At 41.5% G+C, this 22,962-nt stretch overlaps 1 protein-coding gene across 13 annotated transcripts in view; it reads right to left on the reverse strand.

Moving 5' to 3' along the window:
• RyR (Ryanodine receptor) overlaps positions 1 to 22,962 on the reverse strand; it is a 388,707-nt gene that overhangs the window by 12,740 nt on the left and 353,005 nt on the right. For all 13 annotated transcript variants that reach the window (XM_070101968.1, XM_070101970.1, XM_070101962.1 and 10 more), the window contains 4 exons: positions 16,733 to 16,888; positions 14,341 to 14,401; positions 12,164 to 12,310; positions 11,355 to 11,486 (listed from right to left, as the gene is read on the reverse strand). In XM_070101968.1, coding sequence (XP_069958069.1) covers positions 11,355 to 11,486; positions 12,164 to 12,310; positions 14,341 to 14,401; positions 16,733 to 16,888 — 496 coding nt within the window. The remainder of the gene's footprint in view (positions 1 to 11,354; positions 11,487 to 12,163; positions 12,311 to 14,340; positions 14,402 to 16,732; positions 16,889 to 22,962) is intronic.

Consider the following 22,962-nt stretch of genomic DNA (forward strand, 5'->3'; position numbering starts at 1 on the left):
CTCCTTTAAAGTGCAGGCATTGTACTTCCCATTTCCAGGACTCAAATCCGACTATATGAAAATAACCGGTTTCCCTGAATCCCTTCACTAAATATTACCCTGCTCACACTCCAACAGATCGTCAGGTCCCAAGTATCATTCATCTCCATTCACTCCTATCTAACACGCTCATGCACGCTTGCTGGAAGTCCAAGTCACTCGCCCACAAAACCTCCTTTACCCCCTCTTTCCAACCCTTTCGAGGACGACCCCTACCCCTTTCCTTCCCCTATAGATTTATATGCTTTCCATGTCATTCTACTTTGATCCATTCTCTCTAAATGACCAAACCACCTCAACAACCCCTCTTCTGCCCTCTGACTAATGCTTTTATTAACTCCACACCTTCTCCTAATTTCCACACTCCGAATTTTCTGCATAATATTTACACCACACATTGCCCTTAGACAGGACATCTCCACTGCCTCCAACCGTCTCCTCGCTGCTGCATTTACCACCCAAGCTTCACATCCATATAAGAGTGTTGGTACTACTATACTTTCATACATTCCCTTCTTTGCCTCCATAGATAACGTTTTTTGACTCCACATATACCTCAACGCACCACTCACCTTTTCTCCCTCATCAATTCTATGATTAACCTCATCCTTCATAAATCCATCCGCCGACACGTCAACTCCCAAGTATCTGAAAACATTCACTTCTTCCATACTCCTCCTCCCCAATTTGATATCCATTTTTTCTTTATCTAAATCATTTGATACCCTCATCACCTTACTCTTTTCTATGTTCACTTTCAACTTTCTACCTTTACACACATTCTCAAACTCATCCACTAACCTTTGCAATTTTTCTTTAGAATCTCCCATAAGCACAGTATCATCAGCAAAAAGTAACTGTCAATTCCCATTTTGAATTTGATTCCCCATAATTTAATCCCACCCCTCTCCCGAACACCCTAGCATTTACTTCCTTTACAACCCCATCTATAAATATATTAAACAACCATGGTGACATTACACATCCCTGTCTAAGACCTACTTTTACCGGGAAGTATTCTCCCTCTCTTCTACACACCCTAACCTGAGCCTCACTATCCTCATAAAAGCTCTTTACAGCATTTAGTAACTTACCACCTATTCCATAAACTTGCAACATCTGCCACATTGCTCCTCTATCCACTCTATCATATGCCTTTTCTAAATCCATAAATGCAATAAAAACTTCCCTACCTTTATCTAAATACTGTTCACATATATGCTTCAATGTAAACACTTGATCTACACATCCCCTACCCACTCTGAAACCTCCTTGCTCATCCGCAATCCTACATTCTGTCTTACCTCTAATTCTTTCAATTATAACTCTACCGTATACTTTTCCTGGTATACTCAGTAAACTTATTCCTCTATAATTTTTACAATCTCTTTTGTCCCCTTTCCCTTTATATAAAGGGACTATACATGCTCTCCGCCAATCCCTAGGTACCTTCCCCTCTTTCATACATTTATTAAACAAAAGTACCAACCACTCCAACACTATATCCCCCCCTGCTTTTAACATTTCTGTCATGATCCCATCAGTTCCAGCTGCTTTACCCCCTTTCATTCTACGTAATGCCTCACGTACCTCCACCACACTTACATTCTGCTCTTCTTCACTCCTAAAAGATGGTATACCTCCCTGGCCAGTGCATGAAATTACCACCTCCCTTTCTTCCTTAACATTTAAAAGTTCCTCAAAATATTCTCGCCATCTACCTAATACCTCCATCTCCCCATCTACTAACTCCCCTACTCTGTTTTTAACGGACAAATCCATACTTTCCCTAGGCTTTCTTAACTTGTTTAACTCCAAAATTTTTTCTTATTTTCATTAAAATTTCTTGACAGTGCCTCTCCCACTCTTTCATCTGCTCTCCTTTTGCACTCTCTCACCACTCTCTTCACCTTTCTTTTACTCTCCATATACTCTGCTCTTCTTATATATACTATATATATATATATTTATTTATATATATATATATATATATATATATATATATATATATATATATATTAACAAGGCCGTCTCCCACTGAGGCAGGGTGACCCAAAAAGAAAATGCTTTCATTATTCAACACTTTCACCTCACTCACACATAATCACTGTTTTTGGAGAGGTGCTCAGAACACAACAGTTTAGAAGCATATACGTATAAAGATACACAACATATCTTTCCAAACCGCCAATATCCCGAACCCTTCCTTTAATATATATATATATATATATATATATATATATATATATATATATATATTTTTTTATATATAGGATGGGGTCCACCTCTGGTGTAAATTGTGGGACCCATTGCCTCGGAGAAGTGCATAAAAAGACTTCAAGGAAGAATATTTGGATTTCTTCCTGAAGCCGTTTGAATATTCCACTTCCCCTACCACCCCATCTTTTAGTATATTTTTTTTTTACCAATAGGAATATTTTATTACATAATATGGTACAGAAGATTTAAGAGATACATTGTTGATATAAAGGTGGCATATACGGTACATGTTGTTACGTGTGTATCACCGATTATAAGGCGAAAATCTCATCCAGCTCCTCAGAGCTGGGGCGTGTGCCCAAAATACAGCAGGCATTACCCCTTTGAACAGCCGCACTGAGCCGCTGGAACAGAAAACTAGCTGCCCTGGGATCCCTAGTTACCCTGATGAGTCTTTTTCCCAGCTCCTTAAGGAATTTAGATGCACTCTTTCCCCATGAGCCAAGGGTCTCTGAGCCTATGGGAACAAACATATAATGATGGGCAAGTTCTCCATATTTTCTAGACTTTTGGGACTCCCTGAAGCTGGCAGCTGCCCCTCCTTCCTCCCTGGTGTATTGGAGATAGGTATCAGCCAAGGTAGATGCACATGTATAGTCCCACACCACCTGCTTCCCATCTGTCCAGGCTTGAAGGGTGATACCATCTGGACGCTTCTGGCTGCCATCAGATCTGCATAGTTGGGGTGGCTCCCTTACTGCTGGGCATCCAGCTGTTGTGAGGCTCCTCTTGATAATGTTATTAACCTCCTCATGTCTTGCAATCTTTCCCTCGGATTTACGGCACACAAGACCATGGTACCCGAATCGGTCTGCTGCTTCACTGCCACAAATACACCTGTGTTCGGCGAGAATAGGGGCGGCAAGTCGAAGGGCAACACCGATGCGGATGGTCTGTGGGTCGAGACGTGTGCCAAGGCTGGAGTTGGGAACAGCCAACAGAAAGTCCCCAGCATGAGGGGCTCTCACTGCCAGGAGGCGGGCTCTATCCTTCCCTGACACACTCTGAAGCATTGTTGAGGCAATATTTTCCACTATTGGACCATCCCAGTGCGATTGTTTGTAGTTGTTGGGGGGAGCAGGTCTGGCTCCAGAGCCCGTTAGATTATCCCAGATCATTGCTCCGTCAATGAATTTTTGGTCCTGGACTCCTACCTTGTCCCTAAGATGTTCAGGGAGAATCGCTGCTACAAGCTCTCTGGATGCAATACACGAGGACAGAAAAGCAGGTAACGCAATATGTGATGACTTGCGGACACCAATGCCTCCTAGTCTGACTGGAAGTGTAGCTTGGTTCCACTGCCCGTCTTCTAGAGTAAGGTTAAGTACTTTCGTAAAAATCTGCCTCAGAATACTGTCATATTCGTGCAGTATAGGGTTATCATATGAAGGTGCACATCTTAGGAAATATGTCAACCTGGGCAGACTCAAGCACTTTGTGAGAAGGTACAAGGCATCGTGGGTGTCCAGATTGCCTATTCGTTGTTCCATTCTCCTTAACTCTTCCAATTTCTTCCTGAGAATTGTGTCAATGGCATTGCTTCCCAGAGGTGCTCCTAGCAAGACACTATTTGTGGGGGCAATGACTGCTGCTCCTGGTAGTTTTGATCTCACTGCATTTATCACTTGTTGACTGACTGAGATGATTTCACATTTGGATGGATTCAGGATGAGACCCATTTCCTGTCCCCGTGTCATTACCTGTGTAAGGTCATGTAGGAGGGACTCTTTTGTACCTGCTAGTGTGCCATCATCTAGGAACCAGATGTTTAGCTCGCTGGTCAGTCTGACTGTGATTTCCCTAACTGCTATACAGAAGAGAAATGGTGCAAGAGGATCTCCTTGTTGGACACCCTCCGATGATGTAATTTCATGCTCTCCAAAGAGAAGCATTGATTCCCTGCTATACCCGGCTGAAACAAAAGGGAAGAGACCAGGGAAATGTTCTTGTACTGCTGCTAATACCACGTCTCTTTTCAGGAGATTGAACGCATTCTTGAAATCTAATTTTACCACTGCATTGTCCTCAGGCAGGTTGTTGATATACGCCCTTGTTGCATGAACCGCTGCTTCACTTCCTTGAGAGACCCCAAAGCCAAGCTGGTTTGGTTGAAGCATCATGGCTGCCTGTGTATGAATACTTCGGACAGCAGCTTTGGATACGAGGCGGCGTAAGGTGTTGCCTACTGCAATTGGCCGAATTCCTCCATCCTTCTTTTTAAGTGCACAAAGTGTTGCACCAAAAAAGAAAGGTCTAATTTCATCAGGGATCAGACCAGCCAAGGAATTGTTGACGAACCTTGTGATCTCTGAAAGCAGTGTCTCTGCAATTTCCCCAATAACTGGATTAACCATTTCCTTTAAATGCTGTGGCCTTATTCCAGTGTAACCCCCAGCAGAGCCAGATGGGAACGACATTATTGCTTTGTAAATGTCTGAGTCTTCCACTATCAATGGTTCCATAGTGGGGACAGAGGTGTTGGAACTGTTGGTGCCACTGGTTTCCCTGGCAGGGTGCTTTCCTCTAAGTGCTTCAGCCGTGTCAGCATCCCTGGGAGCAACTGTATCTTCACTGGTAATAATTCTTATTGCCCCCACTGTGTTGCCCTCTTCAATTTTCTTGCTCACCTGGACTCTGACTTTTTCACTGTCAGTAGAGTGAGTGGGGGTTCTGCCTCTCCCTTTTTTGTGTTGACGGGGAAGGTGAATGAGGTTATCAACTCTAGGAAAATCTCTTAAGGATTTAATTATCATTGAGGCTAGCCTCTTTCCCCTTCTTTCCGGCACAGCTAAGCAGACATTGCCAAAAAGTAGCAAGTTGTGCCATGCCTTGATGGTTGGTGGAGCATTTAAGATAGTGGAACCATCGTTTACTTTTTTCAGGAGGTCTGTAAGTTTCCCAGCTGCGTGTGGACGGGCTGCTTTGGGAATATGTGTGAGTGTCCTCGTACCTGTTGCTTTAATTGCTTCCAAGAGATTGTCTGATGAGATGAAATCTGTTGGTGAGGGTTCAGGTGCCTGAGGTGGCTCTGGATCATCACTTTCCACAGGAGGACATCCTGAACCAGGGCAACTACCGTGCTTGCGGAGGAAACCATTCGAGTTGAGACAACGAAGCTGTAAGCATGACCGACACTTGCCTCTCCTAGTATTGCCAACCGTGCCATTTCCCTGGCTGCTTGCTTCCTCCTGGTTGGCATCCATCTGCTAGACTAGACAATAGGAGTGGAATATGACATGCTGGGTGGGTATGGTGCGTGGAAGGTAGTGAACTTGACCGTGGTGGCCTGGTGGAGTTTGAGGGGCAGGGAGGGGAAAGGGAAAATTTCCCCTGGGAATTAGGTGGGGGAGGCGCAGGTTGTTGAGTGGGATTATCCCGGGAAGTACAATACACATGGACTTGCGCACTATATATATATATATATATATATATATATATATAAAGAATATAAAATATATATATATAAATATATATATATAAAAGAATAAGAAGAAGAAAATTGTCAAAGTGGGAAGTCTGAATGTGCGTGGATGTTGTGCAGATGATAAGAAAGAGATGATTGTGGATGTTATGAATGAGAAAAAGCTGGATGTCCTGGCTTTAAGTGAAACAAAGCTGAAGGGGGTGGGAGAGTTTCAGTGGAGAGGAATAAATGGGATTAGGTCAGGGGTTTCAAATAGAGTTAGAGCTAAAGAAGGAGTAGCAATAATGTTGAAGGATAAGCTATGGCAGGAAAAGAGGGACTATAAATGTATTAATTCAAGGATTATGTGGAGCAAAATAAAGATTGGATGTGAAAAGTGGGTTATAATAAGCGTGTATGCACCTGGAGAAGAGAGAAGTGTAGAGGAGAGAGAGAGATTTTGGGAAATGTTGAGTGAATGCGTGGGGAGTTTTGAATCAAGTGTGAGAGTAATGGTGGTTGGGGATTTTAATGCTAAAGTGGGTAAAAATGTTATGGAGGGAGTAGTAGGTAAATTTGGGGTGCCAGGGGTAAATGTAAATGGGGAGCCTTTAATTGAGCTATGTGTAGAAAGAAATTTGGTAATAAGTAATACATATTTTATGAAAAAGAGGATAAATAAATATACAAGGTATGATGTAGCACGTAATGAAAGTAGTTTATTAGATTATGTATTGGTGGATAAAAGGTTGATGGGTAGGCTCCAGGATGTACATGTTTATAGAGGGGCAACTGATATATCGGATCATTATTTAGTTGTAGCTACAGTTAGAGTAAGAGGTAGATGGGAAAAGAGGAAGGTGGCAACAACAAGTAAGAGGGAGGTGAAAGTGTATAAACTAAGGGAGGAGGAAGTTCGGGTGAGATATAAGCGACTATTGGCAGAAAGGTGGGCTAGTGCAAAGATGAGTAGTGGGGGGGTTGAAGAGGGTTGGAATAGTTTTAAAAATGCAGTATTAGAATGTGGGGCAGAAGTTTGTGGTTATAGGAGGGTGGGGGCAGGAGGAAAGAGGAGTGATTGGTGGAATGATGAAGTAAAGGGTGTGATAAAAGAGAAAAAGGTAGCTTATGAGAGGTTTTTACAAAGCAGAAGTGTTATAAGAAGAGCAGAGTATATGGAGAGTAAAAGAAAGGTAAAGAGAGTGGTGAGAGAGTGCAAAAGGAGAGCAGATGATAGAGTGGGAGAGGCACTGTCAAGAAATTTTAATGAAAATAAGAAAAAATTTTGGAGCGAGTTAAACAAGTTAAGAAAGCCTAGGGAAAATATGGATTTGTCAGTTAAAAACAGAGTAGGGGAGTTAGTAGATGGGGAGATGGAGGTATTGGGTAGATGGCGAGAATATTTTGAGGAACTTTTAAATGTTAAGGAAGAAACAGAGGCAGTAATTTCATGCACTGGTCAGGGAGGTATACCATCTTTTAGGAGTGAAGAAGAGCAGAATGTAAGTGTGGGGGAGGTACGTGAGGCATTACGTAAAATGAAAGGGGGTAAAGCAGCTGGAACTGATGGGATCATGACAGAAATGTTAAAAGCAGGGGGGGATATAGTGTTGGAGTGGTTGGTACTTTTGTTTAATAAATGTATGAAAGAGGGGAAGGTACCTAGGGATTGGCAGAGAGCATGTATAGTCCCTTTATATAAAGGGAAAGGGGACAAAAGAGACTGTAAAAATTATAGAGGAATAAGCTTACTGAGTATACCAGGAAAAGTGTACGGTAGGGTTATAATTGAAAGAATTAGAGGTAAGACAGAATGTAGGATTGCGGATGAGCAAGGAGGTTTTAGAGTGGGTAGGGGATGTGTAGATCAGGTGTTTACATTGAAGCATATATGTGAACAGTATTTAGATAAAGATAGGGAGGTTTTTATTGCATTTATGGATTTAGAAAAGGCATATGATAGAGTGGATAGAGGAGCAATGTGGCAGATGTTGCAAGTATATGGAATAGGTGGTAAGTTATTAAATGCTGTAAAGAGTTTTTATGAGGATAGTGAGGCTCAGGTTAGGGTGTGTAGAAGAGAGGGAGACTACTTCCCGGTAAAAGTAGGTCTTAGACAGGGATGTGTAATGTCACCATGGTTGTTTAATATATTTATAGATGGGGTTGTAAAGGAAGTAAATGCTAGGGTGTTTGGGAGAGGGGTGGGATTAAATTATGGGGAATCAAATTCAAAATGGGAATTGACACAGTTACTTTTTGCTGATGATACTGTGCTTATGGGAGATTCTAAAGAAAAATTGCAAAGGTTAGTGGATGAGTTTGGGAATGTGTGTAAAGGTAGAAAGTTGAAAGTGAACATAGAAAAGAGTAAGGTGATGAGGGTGTCAAATGATTTAGATAAAGAAAAATTGGATATCAAATTGGGGAGGAGGAGTATGGAAGAAGTGAATGTTTTCAGATACTTGGGAGTTGACGTGTCGGCGGATGGATTTATGAAGGATGAGGTTAATCATAGAATTGATGAGGGAAAAAAGGTGAGTGGTGCGTTGAGGTATATGTGGAGTCAAAAAACGTTATCTATGGAGGCAAAGAAGGGAATGTATGAAAGTATAGTAGTACCAACACTCTTATATGGGTGTGAAGCTTGGGTGGTAAATGCAGCAGCAAGGAGACGGTTGGAGGCAGCGGAGATGTCCTGTCTAAGGGCAATGTGTGGTGTAAATATTATGCAAAAAATTCGGAGTGTGGAAATTAGGAGAAGGTGTGGAGTTAATAAAAGTATTAGTCAGAGGGCAGAAGAGGGGTTGTTGAGGTGGTTTGGTCATTTAGAGAGAATGGATCACAGTAGAATGACATGGAAAGCATATAAATCTATAGGGGAAGGAAGGCGGGGTAGGGGTCGTCCTCGAAAGGGTTGGAGAGAGGGGGTAAAGGAGGTTTTGTGGGTAAGGGGCTTGGATTTCCAGCAAGCGTGCGTGAGCGTGTTAGATAGGAGTGAATGGAGACGAATGGTACTTGGGACCTGACGATCTGTTGGAGTGTGAGCAGGGTAATATTTAGTGAAGGGATTCAGGGAAACCGGTTATTTTCATATAGTCGGACTTGAGTCCTGGAAATGGGAAGTACAATGCCTGCACTTTAAAGGAGGGGTTTGGGATATTGGCAGTTTGGAGGGATATGTTGTGTGTCTTTATATGTGTATGCTTCTAGACTGTTGTATTCTGAGCACCTCTGCAAAAACAGTGATAATGTGCGAGTGTGGTGAAAGTGTTGAATGATGATGAAAGTATTTTCTTTTTGGGGATTTTCTTTCTTTTTTGGGTCACCCTGCCTCGGTGGGAGACGGCCGGCTTGTTGAAAAAAAAAAAAAAAAAAAAAAAAAAATATATATATATATATATATATATATATTTTATATATATATTTATATATATATTTATATATATAATATGTAAAAAGAGAGCAAATGAGAGAGTGGGTGAGATGTTATCAACAAATTTTGTTGAAAATAAGAAAAAGTTTTGGAGTGAGATTAACAAGTTAAGAAAGCCTAGAGAACAAATGGATTTGTCAGTTAAAAATAGGAGAGGAGAGTTATTAAATGGAGAGTTAGAGGTATTGGGAAGATGGAGGGAATATTTTGAGGAATTGTTAAATGTTGATGAAGATAGGGAAGCTGTGATTTCGTGTATAGGGCAAGGAGGAATAACATCTTGTAGGAGTGAGGAAGAGCCAGTTGTGAGTGTGGGGGAAGTTCGTGAGGCAGTAGGTAAAATGAAAGGGGGTAAGGCAGCCGGGATTGATGGGATAAAGATAGAAATGTTAAAAGCAGGTGGGGATATAGTTTTGGAGTGGTTGGTGCAATTATTTAATAAATGTATGGAAGAGGGTAAGGTACCTAAAGATTGGCAGAGAGCATGCATAGTTCCTTTGTATAAAGGCAAAGGGGATAAAAGAGAGTGCAAAAATTATAGGGGGATAAGTCTGTTGAGTGTACCTGGTAAAGTGTATGGTAGAGTTATAATTGAAAGAATTAAGAGTAAGACGGAGAATAGGATAGCAGATGAACAAGGAGGCTTTAGGAAAGGTAGGGGGTGTGTGGACCAGGTGTTTACAGTGAAACATGTAAGTGAACAGTATTTAGATAAGGCTAAAGAGGTCTTTGTGGCATTTATGGATTTGGAAAAGGCGTATGACAGGGTGGATAGGGGGGCAATGTGGCAGATGTTGCAAGTGTATGGTGTAGGAGGTAGGTTACTGAAAGCAGTGAAGAGTTTTTACGAGGATAGTGAGGCTCAAGTTAGAGTATGTAGGAAAGAGGGAAATTTTTTCCCAGTAAAAGTAGGCCTTAGACAAGGATGTGTGATGTCACCGTGGTTGTTTAATATATTTATAGATGGGGTTGTAAGAGAAGTAAATGCGAGGGTCTTGGCAAGAGGCGTGGAGTTAAAAGATAAAGAATCACACACAAAGTGGGAGTTGTCACAGCTGCTCTTTGCTGATGACACTGTGCTCTTGGGAGATTCTGAAGAGAAGTTGCAGAGATTGGTGGATGAATTTGGTAGGGTGTGCAAAAGAAGAAAATTAAAGGTGAATACAGGAAAGAGTAAGGTTATGAGGATAACAAAAAGATTAGGTGATGAAAGATTGAATATCAGATTGGAGGGGGAGAGTATGGAGGAGGTGAACGTATTCAGATATTTGGGAGTGGACGTGTCAGCGGATGGGTCTATGAAAGATGAGGTGAATCATAGAATTGATGAGGGAAAAAGAGTGAGTGGTGCACTTAGGAGTCTGTGGAGACAAAGAACTTTGTCCTTGGAGGCAAAGAGGGGAATGTATGAGAGTATAGTTTTACCAACGCTCTTATATGGGTGTGAAGCGTGGGTGATGAATGTTGCAGCGAGGAGAAGGCTGGAGGCAGTGGAGATGTCATGTCTGAGGGCAATGTGTGGTGTGAATATAATGCAGAGAATTCGTAGTTTGGAAGTTAGGAGGAGGTGCGGGATTACCAAAACTGTTGTCCAGAGGGCTGAGGAAGGGTTGTTGAGGTGGTTCGGACATGTAGAGAGATTGGAGCGAAACAGAATGACTTCAAGAGTGTATCAGTCTGTAGTGGAAGGAAGGCGGGGTAGGGGTCGGCCTAGGAAAGGTTGGAGGGAGGGGGTAAAGGAGGTTTTGTGTGCGAGGGGCTTGGACTTCCAGCAGGCATGCATGAGCGTGTTTGATAGGAGTGAATGGAGACAAATGGTTTTTAATACTTGACGTGCTGTTGGAGTGTGAGCAAAGTAACATTTATGAAGGGATTCAGGGAAACCGGCAGGCCGGACTTGAGTCCTGGAGATGGGAAGTACAGTGCCTGCACTCTGAAGGAGGGGTGTTAATGTTGCAGTTTAAAAACTGTAGTGTAAAGCACCCTTCTGGCAAGACAGTGATGGAGTGAATGATGGTGAAAGTTTTTCTTTTTCGGGCCACCCTGCCTTGGTGGGAATCGGCCAGTGTGATAATAAAAATATATATATATATATATATATATATATATATAGATATATATATATATATATATATATATATATATATATATATGTATATATACAAAATGTTATATTATACAGAATATAGTACTGACCGTGAGCATGTCGTGACACTTCTGATCGACGACATCATCTTCCTCCGAGATATAGAACTTCCTGAAGAAGTTGAAGGCGATGACAGTGTAGCAGTAGACTATGATGGTCAGCAACATGCAAGTCAAGATCAGCTGCAACCAAACATACATATGAGACCATCAACTGGTTAAAAAAATAAAAATTGATAAAACTACAATAAAAAATCACACTGTGAACACCGTAAAGGCTTCCTAACGTTTTCTAGATAATAATGTATATAACAGAGGATCTGTAAATATGAAACTTGTATTAATATTGTATATACTGGTATACGAACAACCCACAATGAACAGCTGGAAACTAATGTAAACATCTTATAACTAGCTGGAAATCCTCTTCAAGTGATAGTACTGAAGGGTTCCAGCTTCACCGGAAATATTTGACTGTGGCATACTGTTAGAGATTACCCATACAATGTACAGTTGACATAACCTTCATCATATACACTGAGATTAAACTTACATTATTTTAAAGAATCTGTCAGTAATTTTACTTATATACAAATGAACGAATATGTCTTCCAAAACATTTTAATATTTTATGTATGTTGGTGTTTTATGTATGTATTGTTTTATGTTTGTTGGTGTTTTATGTTTGTTGGTGTTTTACGTTTGTTGGTGTTTTATGTTTGTTGGTGTTTTATGTTTGTTGGTGTTTTATGTTAGTGGTTTACGTATGTGGGTGTTTCGTGTGTGTTGGTGTTTTATGTTTTTTTTTATGTATGTGGGTGAGGTTGAATGAGAAGGTGAGGCTGGAGGTAGGTACCTACCTGCTTGCCGTTGTGAGTGACGGACTGAAGGATCGTCTTGAGTGAAGGGATAGAGACGGCCACGTCCAGCAGGTGAGCAGCGAAGAAGAAGTAGTTGATGTTACCAAGCATGGAGAAGGTCAGGTACCACAGGTTGTACAGGAATTGCTGCACACACGTTCAAATATACGTTTAAATACAGGTTCAATCATAGGTTCAAATACATTTTCAAATACAGGTTCATATGTAGGTTCAAATACACGTTCAACTACCGGTTTGTAATGTGTGTTCCTTATATCTGTGTGTGTATATGTACACATCTATATGTGGTTGAAGGGGTCGATTCCTAGCTCCTGGCCCCACCTCTTCACTAGTGTGTGTGTGTGTGTATACACTCATCCAATATTACTCACCTGCATTCATTCACAAAACTTGTGTTCGCATCGATCAAGCTCCAGCTCTTGGGCCCAGTTTATAATCAATTGGTGTTATGCCTGACGATCCCCATGACCTTACCTATATCATGTGTTATAATGTGACGTCACGGGGTGATAGTCACGATGTGTCACAGGGTGACCGTCCTGAGAAACTGACATACAAGATGAACCATGGTGGGCCTCTCACTAGTATAATAAAAAAATTTTTGGCTGTAATACTGAATTATGAGGAATTCTGCTTGTGGCAGATTATGTTAATGTATGTGGGTGTGTGGGCGTCACTCTTGACTTGTGCGAAGTAAGTCTTGCATGAGGTAATGCTCCCTATATTATTACCCTCCGATAACTGGGTTTCTGTTCCTTATCTGTCATGGAAGAGGAAGAAAAATAAATAAAAGGCAAAGGAGAAAAACAAGACGACGAAGAATTTAAACTTCGGTTTAATTCCAGTGAGTTAATGATCTACAATTAAAAAAAAAGTGAGGACTATTGTCACTGGTTCTAGATCCTCTCTCCCAGGATGCTACCCATAATAACCGACTTATTTATTTATTAACTTGTTCAAAAATGGGAAGCAAGTGTAGGGAGGAGACTTGTCCCTGTCTCGCTTCGCCCAGGATCCACAGCCATTTTTCTCTCTCTCTCTCTCTCTCTAAAAAAAAAAAAAAATGACTTGTAGGTACCCCACTACTTTCTTTGAGAAAAATATTTTCTATAATTCTGTATAGCATGATTGTTATTAGTACAGGTCTGTAAATAATTACCGTTGCATAACATTTTATTTAATATAACCTGTTACTATATTAGCTGTTGGGCAAAACAACTCAACTTGTCTTCCCTCTCCTTGGACTGAATCTGAATGCCCCCTTCCCCCCATTCCTTCAGTTCTGTATCAAGCCTATGGAATTTAAGATGGACTTACCCTTAAATATACTACTACTACTAATAATAATAAAATGCTTGTTAACTATTTTAACAATGTTCGTGTGCAATATACTATTTTTCTTGTAAAATAATCTATCACTGCGAGCAGTTCACTTAGGACCTCAGTTCCTCCATCAGAATCTATGGCAACACGATGGTGCCGGAGGCTATGCACGGTCAAACTATTTTATCTTTAATGCATCCGTTTTTCTTCTAAATTATGTCTTAAGATTAGCCAAGGGCTAGAGAAGGCATGGCAAGGTAGAAGATACTCAAAGGAAATGACAGATCTGAGAAGAATGATGACTGAAAGGTGTGGATCAAAGACAGAGGCATAAATGGGAGTTCAATAAGGGTAAGAGCCCCATTACTTTCAGGAAATCTTAATTTCAGTCTCAGGATGGCCAGAAAGTGTAACGATTTTTTTTACCTCACGTAGTACCCGTATACTATATACCCTCTCTGTCCTTATAATGTTTGTAACGGCTTGAGAAGGCTACTGAAGAGCGAAACGTTGCCACAATAAAATGTCACATTAGTTGCATATCTGTCCATTTACCTAACAAGAGTGTTGGAAGCAGACTGCATGATTAGTTTTAATGATAGGTATAAATCTCCTCCCCTCCCCCTCCTCCCCACACAAAAGCTTCGAGTTGACCCCTGCAACCGCAATGACACGAGTACACACAATGAACCTGTCTACTGCAATGGTATAAAACTCTTAGTTTAACTTGAATTATCTCGTACTCTTGTTATATCACTATGTAAGTAGCACTGTATACACACAGCAAAAATAACCCTAAATGTAATAAAGGAGATGCAATGGAAGATACGTACATTGTCAGTAATGGTGACTCCAGCCTTCCATACTTGATACCTCCAGTCTACAGACATAATGCTGCAAGGACGGAAAGATATCTAAATACGTACTTATGGAAAAAAGAATAAATTTCTGTAATGAAATGAAAAACTAGAAAGCATACAACTGCTGTAATTAACGAAAGCAAGTATAACAAACAGTTGTACATTATTTAAGGTTTTGTCAGTTCAGAGTTTAATTATTAATGTTGGGTTTGTTCTATGTAGCTGCCTGTCAGCTAGGGATAATGACCAGGTCCTTCGTTGTAATAACCCATATTATTTATTCTATATTTATCATGTTATAATATTGCATAAGGAAGTACTAGTGCTATCTATAGTTTTTACATAAAGAGCGTAGATGAGGCTTATTAACTCTTGTAGTATTCACCTCACTATCCATATCTTCCCTTACACGTGCTCACAAGTCATTTACCATTTTGCTACTAACTAGAGGACATGACCTAGGGTATTTTGTACCCCCCCACACCCTAATTTAATAAATTTTGGTACTTAGAATTTGTGAACTCCGACCTGTGTCTGCAGTCTATTGTGTGGCTTGTTTTCTGCGAGCCTTGGTGGGCTACACTGTCTTGTGTTGACGTAGTTTTTTCACAGTAATATCCAATGTAAACTATCATTTTAACTACATTTCAGACTCTGGGAGCAAGGGTCGCCACTCTGCTGTTCAGAGTATCCCTTGTTTTGTAAAATGTCTTTATTTAGTAAAGAGTGGCGAAGAGAAGTGATATTTTCGGTTTATAGCTGAGGTGGTTGCCTACCACAGGCCTTGCTTTGAAAACAAAGAACATAAGAAAGAAGGAACACTGCAACAGGCTTACTGACCCATGCGGAGCAGGTCCATGTCCCTTCCCCCAGGATTAGACCAATGACCCACCCAGTTTGGTCACCTCCACTCAAGGATGGAGCACGGCACCAGACCCAGCAGCACAAGCTAGTCAGGTCCAACTCTCACCCACCCACACCCACTCATGTATTTATCTAACCTATTTTTAAAACTACACAACGTTTCAGCCTGAATAACTGTACTCGGGAGTTTGTTCCACTCATCCACAACTCTATTACCAAACCAGTGCTTTCCTATATCCTTCCTGAATCTGAATTTTTCCAACTTGAAACCATTGCTGCGAGTCCTGTCTTGGGTGGAAATTTTCAGCACGCTATTTGCATCCCCTTTATTTATTCCTGTTTTCCATTTATGCACCTCGATCATATCCCCCCTAATTCTACGCCTTTCGAGAGAGTGCAGATTCAGGGCCCTCAGTCTATCCTCATAGGGAAGATTTCTGATACATGGGATCATCTTTGTCATCCTCCTCTGTACGTTTTCCAGATCATTTATATCCATTCTGTAATACAGTGACCAGAACTGAGCAGCATAGTCTAAATGAGGCCTAACCAAGGATATATAGAGTTGAAGAACAACCTGAGGACTTCTATTATTTATACTTCTAGATATGAAGCCAAGAATTCTGTTAGCTTTATTGCGAACACTAATGCACTGTTGTCTTGGTTTTACATTACTGCTAACCAGAACTCCTAAATCCTTTTCGCAATCAGTAGTATTAAGATCTACATTATTTAGTTTATATGTGGCATGGTTATTTAACTGTTCAATATTTAGAACTTTGTATTTGTCAACATTAAACTGCATCTGCCACTTTTCCGACCATTGCATCAGTCTATTCAAATCATCCTGGAGTGCTCTAGTGTCCTCATTAGAATGAATTGGACGGCCTATTTTGGTGTCATCAGCAAATTTGCTTATGTCGCTATTTATTCCCTCATCTATGTCGTTTATGTAAATTGTGAACAACAACGGGCCCAACACTGACCCCTGAGGAACACCGTTTGTGACGTGCCCCCATTCTGATTTCTAACCATTTATGCAAACTCTCTGCTGTCTATTTGTCAGCCATGCCTCTACCAAGGAAAAAATTTCTCCTCCTATTCCGTGTGCCTTAAGTTTCCTCAATAGCCACTGGTGTGGAACTCTATCGAAAGCCTTACTGAAGTCCATATACAGAATATCATATTTATTACCATGATCTACCTCCTCAAACACCTTAGTGAAAAAAGTTAGTAAATTCGTAGGACGGACCAACTAATAAATAAATCAAGAGATAAATGAATATTAACAATAAAAAGGTTTTCAAATGAGCTGATGTAGGTAACAGCTCTTTGCTTGTAAACAAAGTTAAGAATCCTTACCTTAACCTTGTACACAATTTGTGTAAAAGAGTGAGAGAGAGAGAGAGAGAGAGAGAGAGAGAGAGAGAGAGAGAGAGAGAGAGAGAGAGAGAGAGAGAGAGAGAGAGAGAGAGAGAGAGAGAGAGAGAGAGATACTCACTAGCCAATGATACCAGTGGAAGTTTCCTCCTGCTTGAAGCTCATGGTAGTCTCCATGCCCAACAGGTTGGAGATAGCATCGAAGTCGTAAGTTTCACTGTACTTTTGTCTCACCTTCTTCTTGACGAATTTGTCCCAGTAATTGTTGGGGAAACTCCTGCAAGAAACCACCAGTGTGTCAGTGTACACATCTGCTGATAGGTATTGTTATTATTAGTAGTAGTATTATGGAAGCGGTAAATCCGTTCGTCACAGAGCGACTGAGAAGGGGAGTTAATCATGTTTGATCTAAGAACATAAGAAATAAGGAACACTGCAACAGGCCTACTGGCCTATGCGAGGCAGGTCCAATTCTCTCACCGGTTTAAGCCAATGCTTTGACCTAGTCAGATCAGTCACGTCACTTAAGGGATGAGCACGGCATTCGACCTAGTAGCACAAGCTAGTCAGGTCCAACTCACACCCACCCACACCCACTCATGTATTTAACGAACCTATTTTTAAAACTACACAACGTCTTAGCTTCTATGACGGTACTCGGGAGTTTGTTCCACTCATCCACAAGTCTATTACCAAACTAGTGCCAAACGGAATTTTTCCAATTTAAAACCATTGCTGCGAGTCCTGTCTATGTTAGATATTTTTAGCACACTATTTACATCCCCTTTATTTATTCCTGTTTTCCATTTATACACCTCGATCATATCCCCCCTAATTCTACACCTTTCGAGAGAGTGCAGATTCAGGGCCCTCAGTCTATCCTCATAGGGAAGATTTCTGGTACATGGGATCATGTTTGTCATCCTTCTCTGTACGATTTCCAGAGCATTTATATCCACTCTGTAATATGGTGACCAGAACTGTGCAGCATAATCTAAATGAGGCCTAACCAAAGATATATAGAGTTGAAGAACAACCTCAGGACTTCTATTATTTATACTTCTTGCTATGAAGCCAAGGATTCTGTTAGCTTTATTGCGAACACTTATCCACTGTTGTCTTGGTTTCAGATTACTGCTAACCAGAACTCCTAAATCCTTTTAGCAATCTGTAATATTAAGATCTACATTATTTAGTTTATGTGACATGTTTTTTTTTCCTGTCCAACATTTAGAACTTTGCATTTGTCTATATTAAACTGCATCTGCCACTTCTCCGACCACTGCATCAGTCTATTCAAATCATCCTGGAGTGCTCTAATGTCCTCATTAGAAAGAATTGGACGGCCTATTTTGGTGTCATCAGCAAATTTGCTTATGTCGCTAATGATTCCCTCATCTATGTCGTTGTGTAAACTGTGAACAACAAGGGGCCCAACATCGCTTGTGACGTGCCCCCATTCTGATTTCTCCCCATTTATGCAAAGTCTCTGCTGCCTATCTGTCAACCATGCCTCTACCCAGGAAAAAAGTTTTCCTTCTATTCCGTGTGCCTAAGTTTCCTCAATAGCCTCTGATGTGGAACTCTATGGAAAGCCTTACTGAAGTCTATATACACAATATCATATTCAATACCATGATCTACCTCCTCAAATACCTTAGTGAAGAAAAGCTCCAGTTCTTTGGATAAAGAGCCCTTCAATATCGTCAGCCGAAACGGTACCAGAATTCCCAGTTTTTGTTGATGGTGTCATTCAGTATTGTTAAGAAGTGTATTAATGTGTTATTAATGTATTAGTCTTTATTTGTAGTGAATTAAAATGTATTAGTCTGTATATTAGGTATATCAGTAGTGTGTTAGTCTGTATATGTACTGTATTTGTAACTATCATATTGATGTGCTGCCACACGTAAAGTATTTTAACATGTGGTAAGACGGGGAAGTCAGCTCCAATACCTTGGACAATGAACCCTTCACCAGCATCAAAGCCTACCCCTCCTTCACCAACATCAAGGCCTACCCGTCCTCCACCAACATCAAGGTGGCCCGGTGGCTAAAGCTCCCGCTTCACAAACGGAGGGCCCGGGTTCGATTCCCGGCGGGTGGAAACATTTCGACACGTTTCCTTACACCTGTTGTCCTGTTCACCTAGCAGCAAATAGGTACCTGGGTGTTAGTCGACTGGTGTGGGTCGCATCCTGGGGGGACAAGATTAAGGACCCCAAAGGAAATAAGTTAGACAGTCCTCGATGACGCACTGACTTTCTTGGGTTATCCTGGGTGGCTAACCCTCCGGGGTTAAAAATCCGAACGAAATCTCTCTCTCTCTTAAGGCCTACCCGTCCTTCACCAGCATCAAAGCCTACCCCTCCTTCACCAGCACCAAGGCCTACCCCTCCTTCACCAACATCAAGGCCTACCCGTCCTTCATCAAGGCCTACCCGTCCTTCACCAGCATCAAGGCCTACCCGTCCTTCACCAGCATCAAGGCCTACCCCTCCTTCACCAGCATCAAGGCCTACCCATCCTTCATCAACATCAAGGCCTACCCGTCCTTCACCAGCATCAAGGCCTACCCATCCTTCACCAACATCAAGGCCTACCCGTCCTTCACCAACATCAAGGCCTACCCGTCCTTCACCAGCATCAAGGCCTACCCGTCCTTCACCAACATCAAGGCCTACCCCTCCTTCACCAGCATCAAGGCCTACCCGTCCTTCAACATCAAGGCCTACCCGTCCTTCACCAACATCAAGGCCTACCCGTCCTTCATCAACATCAAGGCCTACCCGTCCTTCACCAGCATCAAGGCCTACCCGTCCTTCACCAACATCAAGGCCGACCCGTCCTTCACCAACATCAAGGCCTACCCGTCCTTCACCAACATTAAGGCCTACCCGTCCTTCAACATCAAGGCCTACCCGTCCTTCACCAACATCAAGGCCTACCCGTCCTTCACCAACATCAAGGCCTACCCGTCCTTCACCAGCATCAAGGCCTACCCGTCCTTCACCAACATCAAGGCCGACCCGTCCTTCACCAATATCAAGGCCTACCCGTCCTTCACCAACATCAAGGCCGACCCGTCCTTCACCAACATCAAGGCCTACCCGTCCTTCACCAACATCAAGGCCTACCCGTCCTTCACCAGCATCAAGACCTACCCGTCCTTCACCAACATCAAGGCCTACCCGTCCTTCACCAGCATCAAGGCCTACCCGTCCTTCACCAGCATCAAGGCCTACCCGTCCTTCACCAGCATCAAGACCTACCCGTCCTTCACCAGCATCAAGGCCTACCCGTCCTTCACCAGCATCAAGGCCTACCCGTCCTTCACCAGCATCAAGGCCTACCCGTCCTTCTTGAAGGTATTAAAACTGAGGGAAGTCATACACAAGCTCACTACAAGTGTTTCGTATCTTTCCTTAAACTTTATTAAGTTCGTACCAAGTGTTGAAATGTGCGAAAATAAAGATTAATATGTGGAACTGGTGTCATACTCTTCAAGTTTATATATATATATATATATATATATATATATATATATATATATATATATATATATATATATATATATATATATATATATATATATATATATATATATATATATTCAACAAGTCGGCCGTCTCCCACCGAGGCAGGGTGACCCAAAAAAGAAAGAAAATCCCCAAAAAGAAAATACTTTCATCATCATTCAACACTTTCACCACACTCACACATTATCACTGTTTTTGCAGAGGTGCTCAGAATACACAGTTTAGAAGCATACACATATAAAGATACACAACATATCCCTCCAAACTGCCAATATCCCAAACCCCTCCTTTAAAGTGCAGGCATTGTACTTCCCATTTCCAGGACTCAAGTCCGTCTATATAAAAATAACCGGTTTCCCTGAATCCCTTCACTAAATATTACCCTGCTCACACTCCAACAGATCGTCAGGTCCCAAATACCATTCGTCTACATTCACTCCTATCTAACACGCTCATGCACGCCTGCTGGAAGTCCAAGCTCCTCGCCCACAAAACCTACCTTACCCCTTCCTTCCAACCTTTTCGAGGACGACATCTACCCCGCCTTCCTTCCCCTACAGATTTACACGCTCTCCATGTCATTCTTTGATCCATTCTCTCTAAATGGCCAAACCACCTCAACAACCCCTCCTCAGCCCTCTGACTAATACTTTTATTAACTCCACTCCTTCTCCTAATTTCCACACTCCGAATTTTCTGCATAATATTTACACCACACATTGCCCTTAGACAGGACATCTCCACTGCCTCCAACCACCTCCTCGCTGCTGCATTCACAACCCAAGCTTCACACCCATATAAGTGTGTTGGTACTACTATACTTTCATACATTCTCTTCTTTGCCTCCATAGATAACGTTTTTTGTCTCCACGTATACCTCAATGCACCACTCACCTTTTTTCCCCTCATCAGTTCTATGATTAACCTCATCCTTCATAAATCCATCCGCCGACACGTCAACTCCCAAGTATCTGAAACCATTCACTTCTTCCATACTCCTCCTCCCCAATTTGATATCCAATTTTTCTTTATCTAAATCATTTGATACCCTCATCACCTTACTCTTTTCTATGTTCACTTTCAACTTTCTACCTTTACACACACTCCCAAACTTATCCGCTAACCTTTGCAATTTTCTTTAGAATCTCCCATAAGCACAGTATCATCAGCAAAAAGCAACTTTGTCAATTCCCATTTTGTATTTGATTCCCCATAATTTAATCCCACCCCTCTCCCGAACACCCTAGCATTTACTTGTTTTACAACCCCATCTATATATATATTAAACAACCATGGTGACATTACACATCCCTGTCTAAGACCTACTTTTACTGGGAAGTAGTCTCCCTCTCTTCTACACACCCTAACCTGAGCCTCACTATCCTCATAAAAACTCTTTACAGCATTTAGTAACTTACCACCTATTCCATATACTTGCAACATCTGCCACATTGCTCCTGTATCCACTCTATCATATGCCTTTTCTAAATCCATAAATGCAATAAAAACTTCCCTACCTTTATCTAAATACTGTTCACATATATGCTTCAATGTGAACACTTGATCTACACATCCTCTACCCACTCTGAAACATCCTTGCTCATCTGCAATCCTACATTCTGTCTTACCTCTAATTCTTTCAATTAAAACCCTACCGTACACTTTTCCTAGTATACTCAGTAAGCTTACTCCTCTATAATTTTTACAGTCTCTTTTGTCCCCCTTCCCTTTATATAAAGGGACTATACATGCTCTCTGCCAATTCCTAGGTACCTTCCCCTCTTTCATACATTTATTAAACAAAAATACTAACCACTCCAACACTATATCCCCCCGTGGGGGGGATATAGTGTTGTCAGTTCCAGCTGCTTTACCCCCTTTCATTCTACGTAATGCCTCACGCGCCTCCCCCACACTCACATCCTGTTCTTCTTCATTCCTAAAAGATGGTATACCTCCCTGGCCAGTGCATGAAATTACCGCTTCCCTTTCTTCGTCGACAGTTAAAAATTCCTCAAAATTTTCTCGCCATCTACCCAAAACCTCCATCTCCCCATCTACTAACTCCCCTACTCTGTTTTTAACTGACAAATCCATTTGTTCCCTAGGCTTTCTTAACTTGTTTAACTCACTCCAAAATTTTTTCTTATTTTCATTAAAATTTCTTGACAGTGCCTCTCCCACTCTATCATCTGCTCTTCTTTTGCACTCTCTAACCACTCTCTTCACCTTTCTTTTACTCTCCATATACTCTACTCTTCTTATAACACTTCTGCTTTGCAAAAACCTCTCATAAGCTAACTTTTTCTCTTTTATCACACCCTTTACTTCATCATTCCACCAATCACTCCTCTTTCCTCCTGTACCCACCCTCCTATAACCACAAACTTCTGCCCCACATTCTAATACTGCATTTTTAAAACTATTCCAACCCTCTTCAATCCCTCACTGCTCATACTTGCACCAGTCCACCTTTCTGCCAACAGTTGCTTATATCTCACCCGAACTTCCTCCTCCCTTAGTCTATACACTCTCACCTCCCTCTTACTTGCTGTTGCCATTTTCCTTTTTTCCCATCTACCTCTTACTCTAATTGTAGCTACAACTAAATAATGATCCGAAATATCAGTTGCCCCTCTATAAACTTGTATATCCTGGAGCCTACCCATCAACCTTTCATCCACCAATACATAATCTAACAAACTACTTTCATTACGTGCTATATCATACCTTCTATATTTGTATTACTTATTACCATACCTCTTTCTACACATAGCTCAATTAAAGGCTCCCCATTTACATTTACCCCTGG

The sequence above is a fragment of the Cherax quadricarinatus genome, chromosome 5 (genome assembly GCF_038502225.1).
Source record: "Cherax quadricarinatus isolate ZL_2023a chromosome 5, ASM3850222v1, whole genome shotgun sequence".
NCBI classification, from domain to species: Eukaryota; Metazoa; Arthropoda; class Malacostraca; order Decapoda; family Parastacidae; genus Cherax; species Cherax quadricarinatus.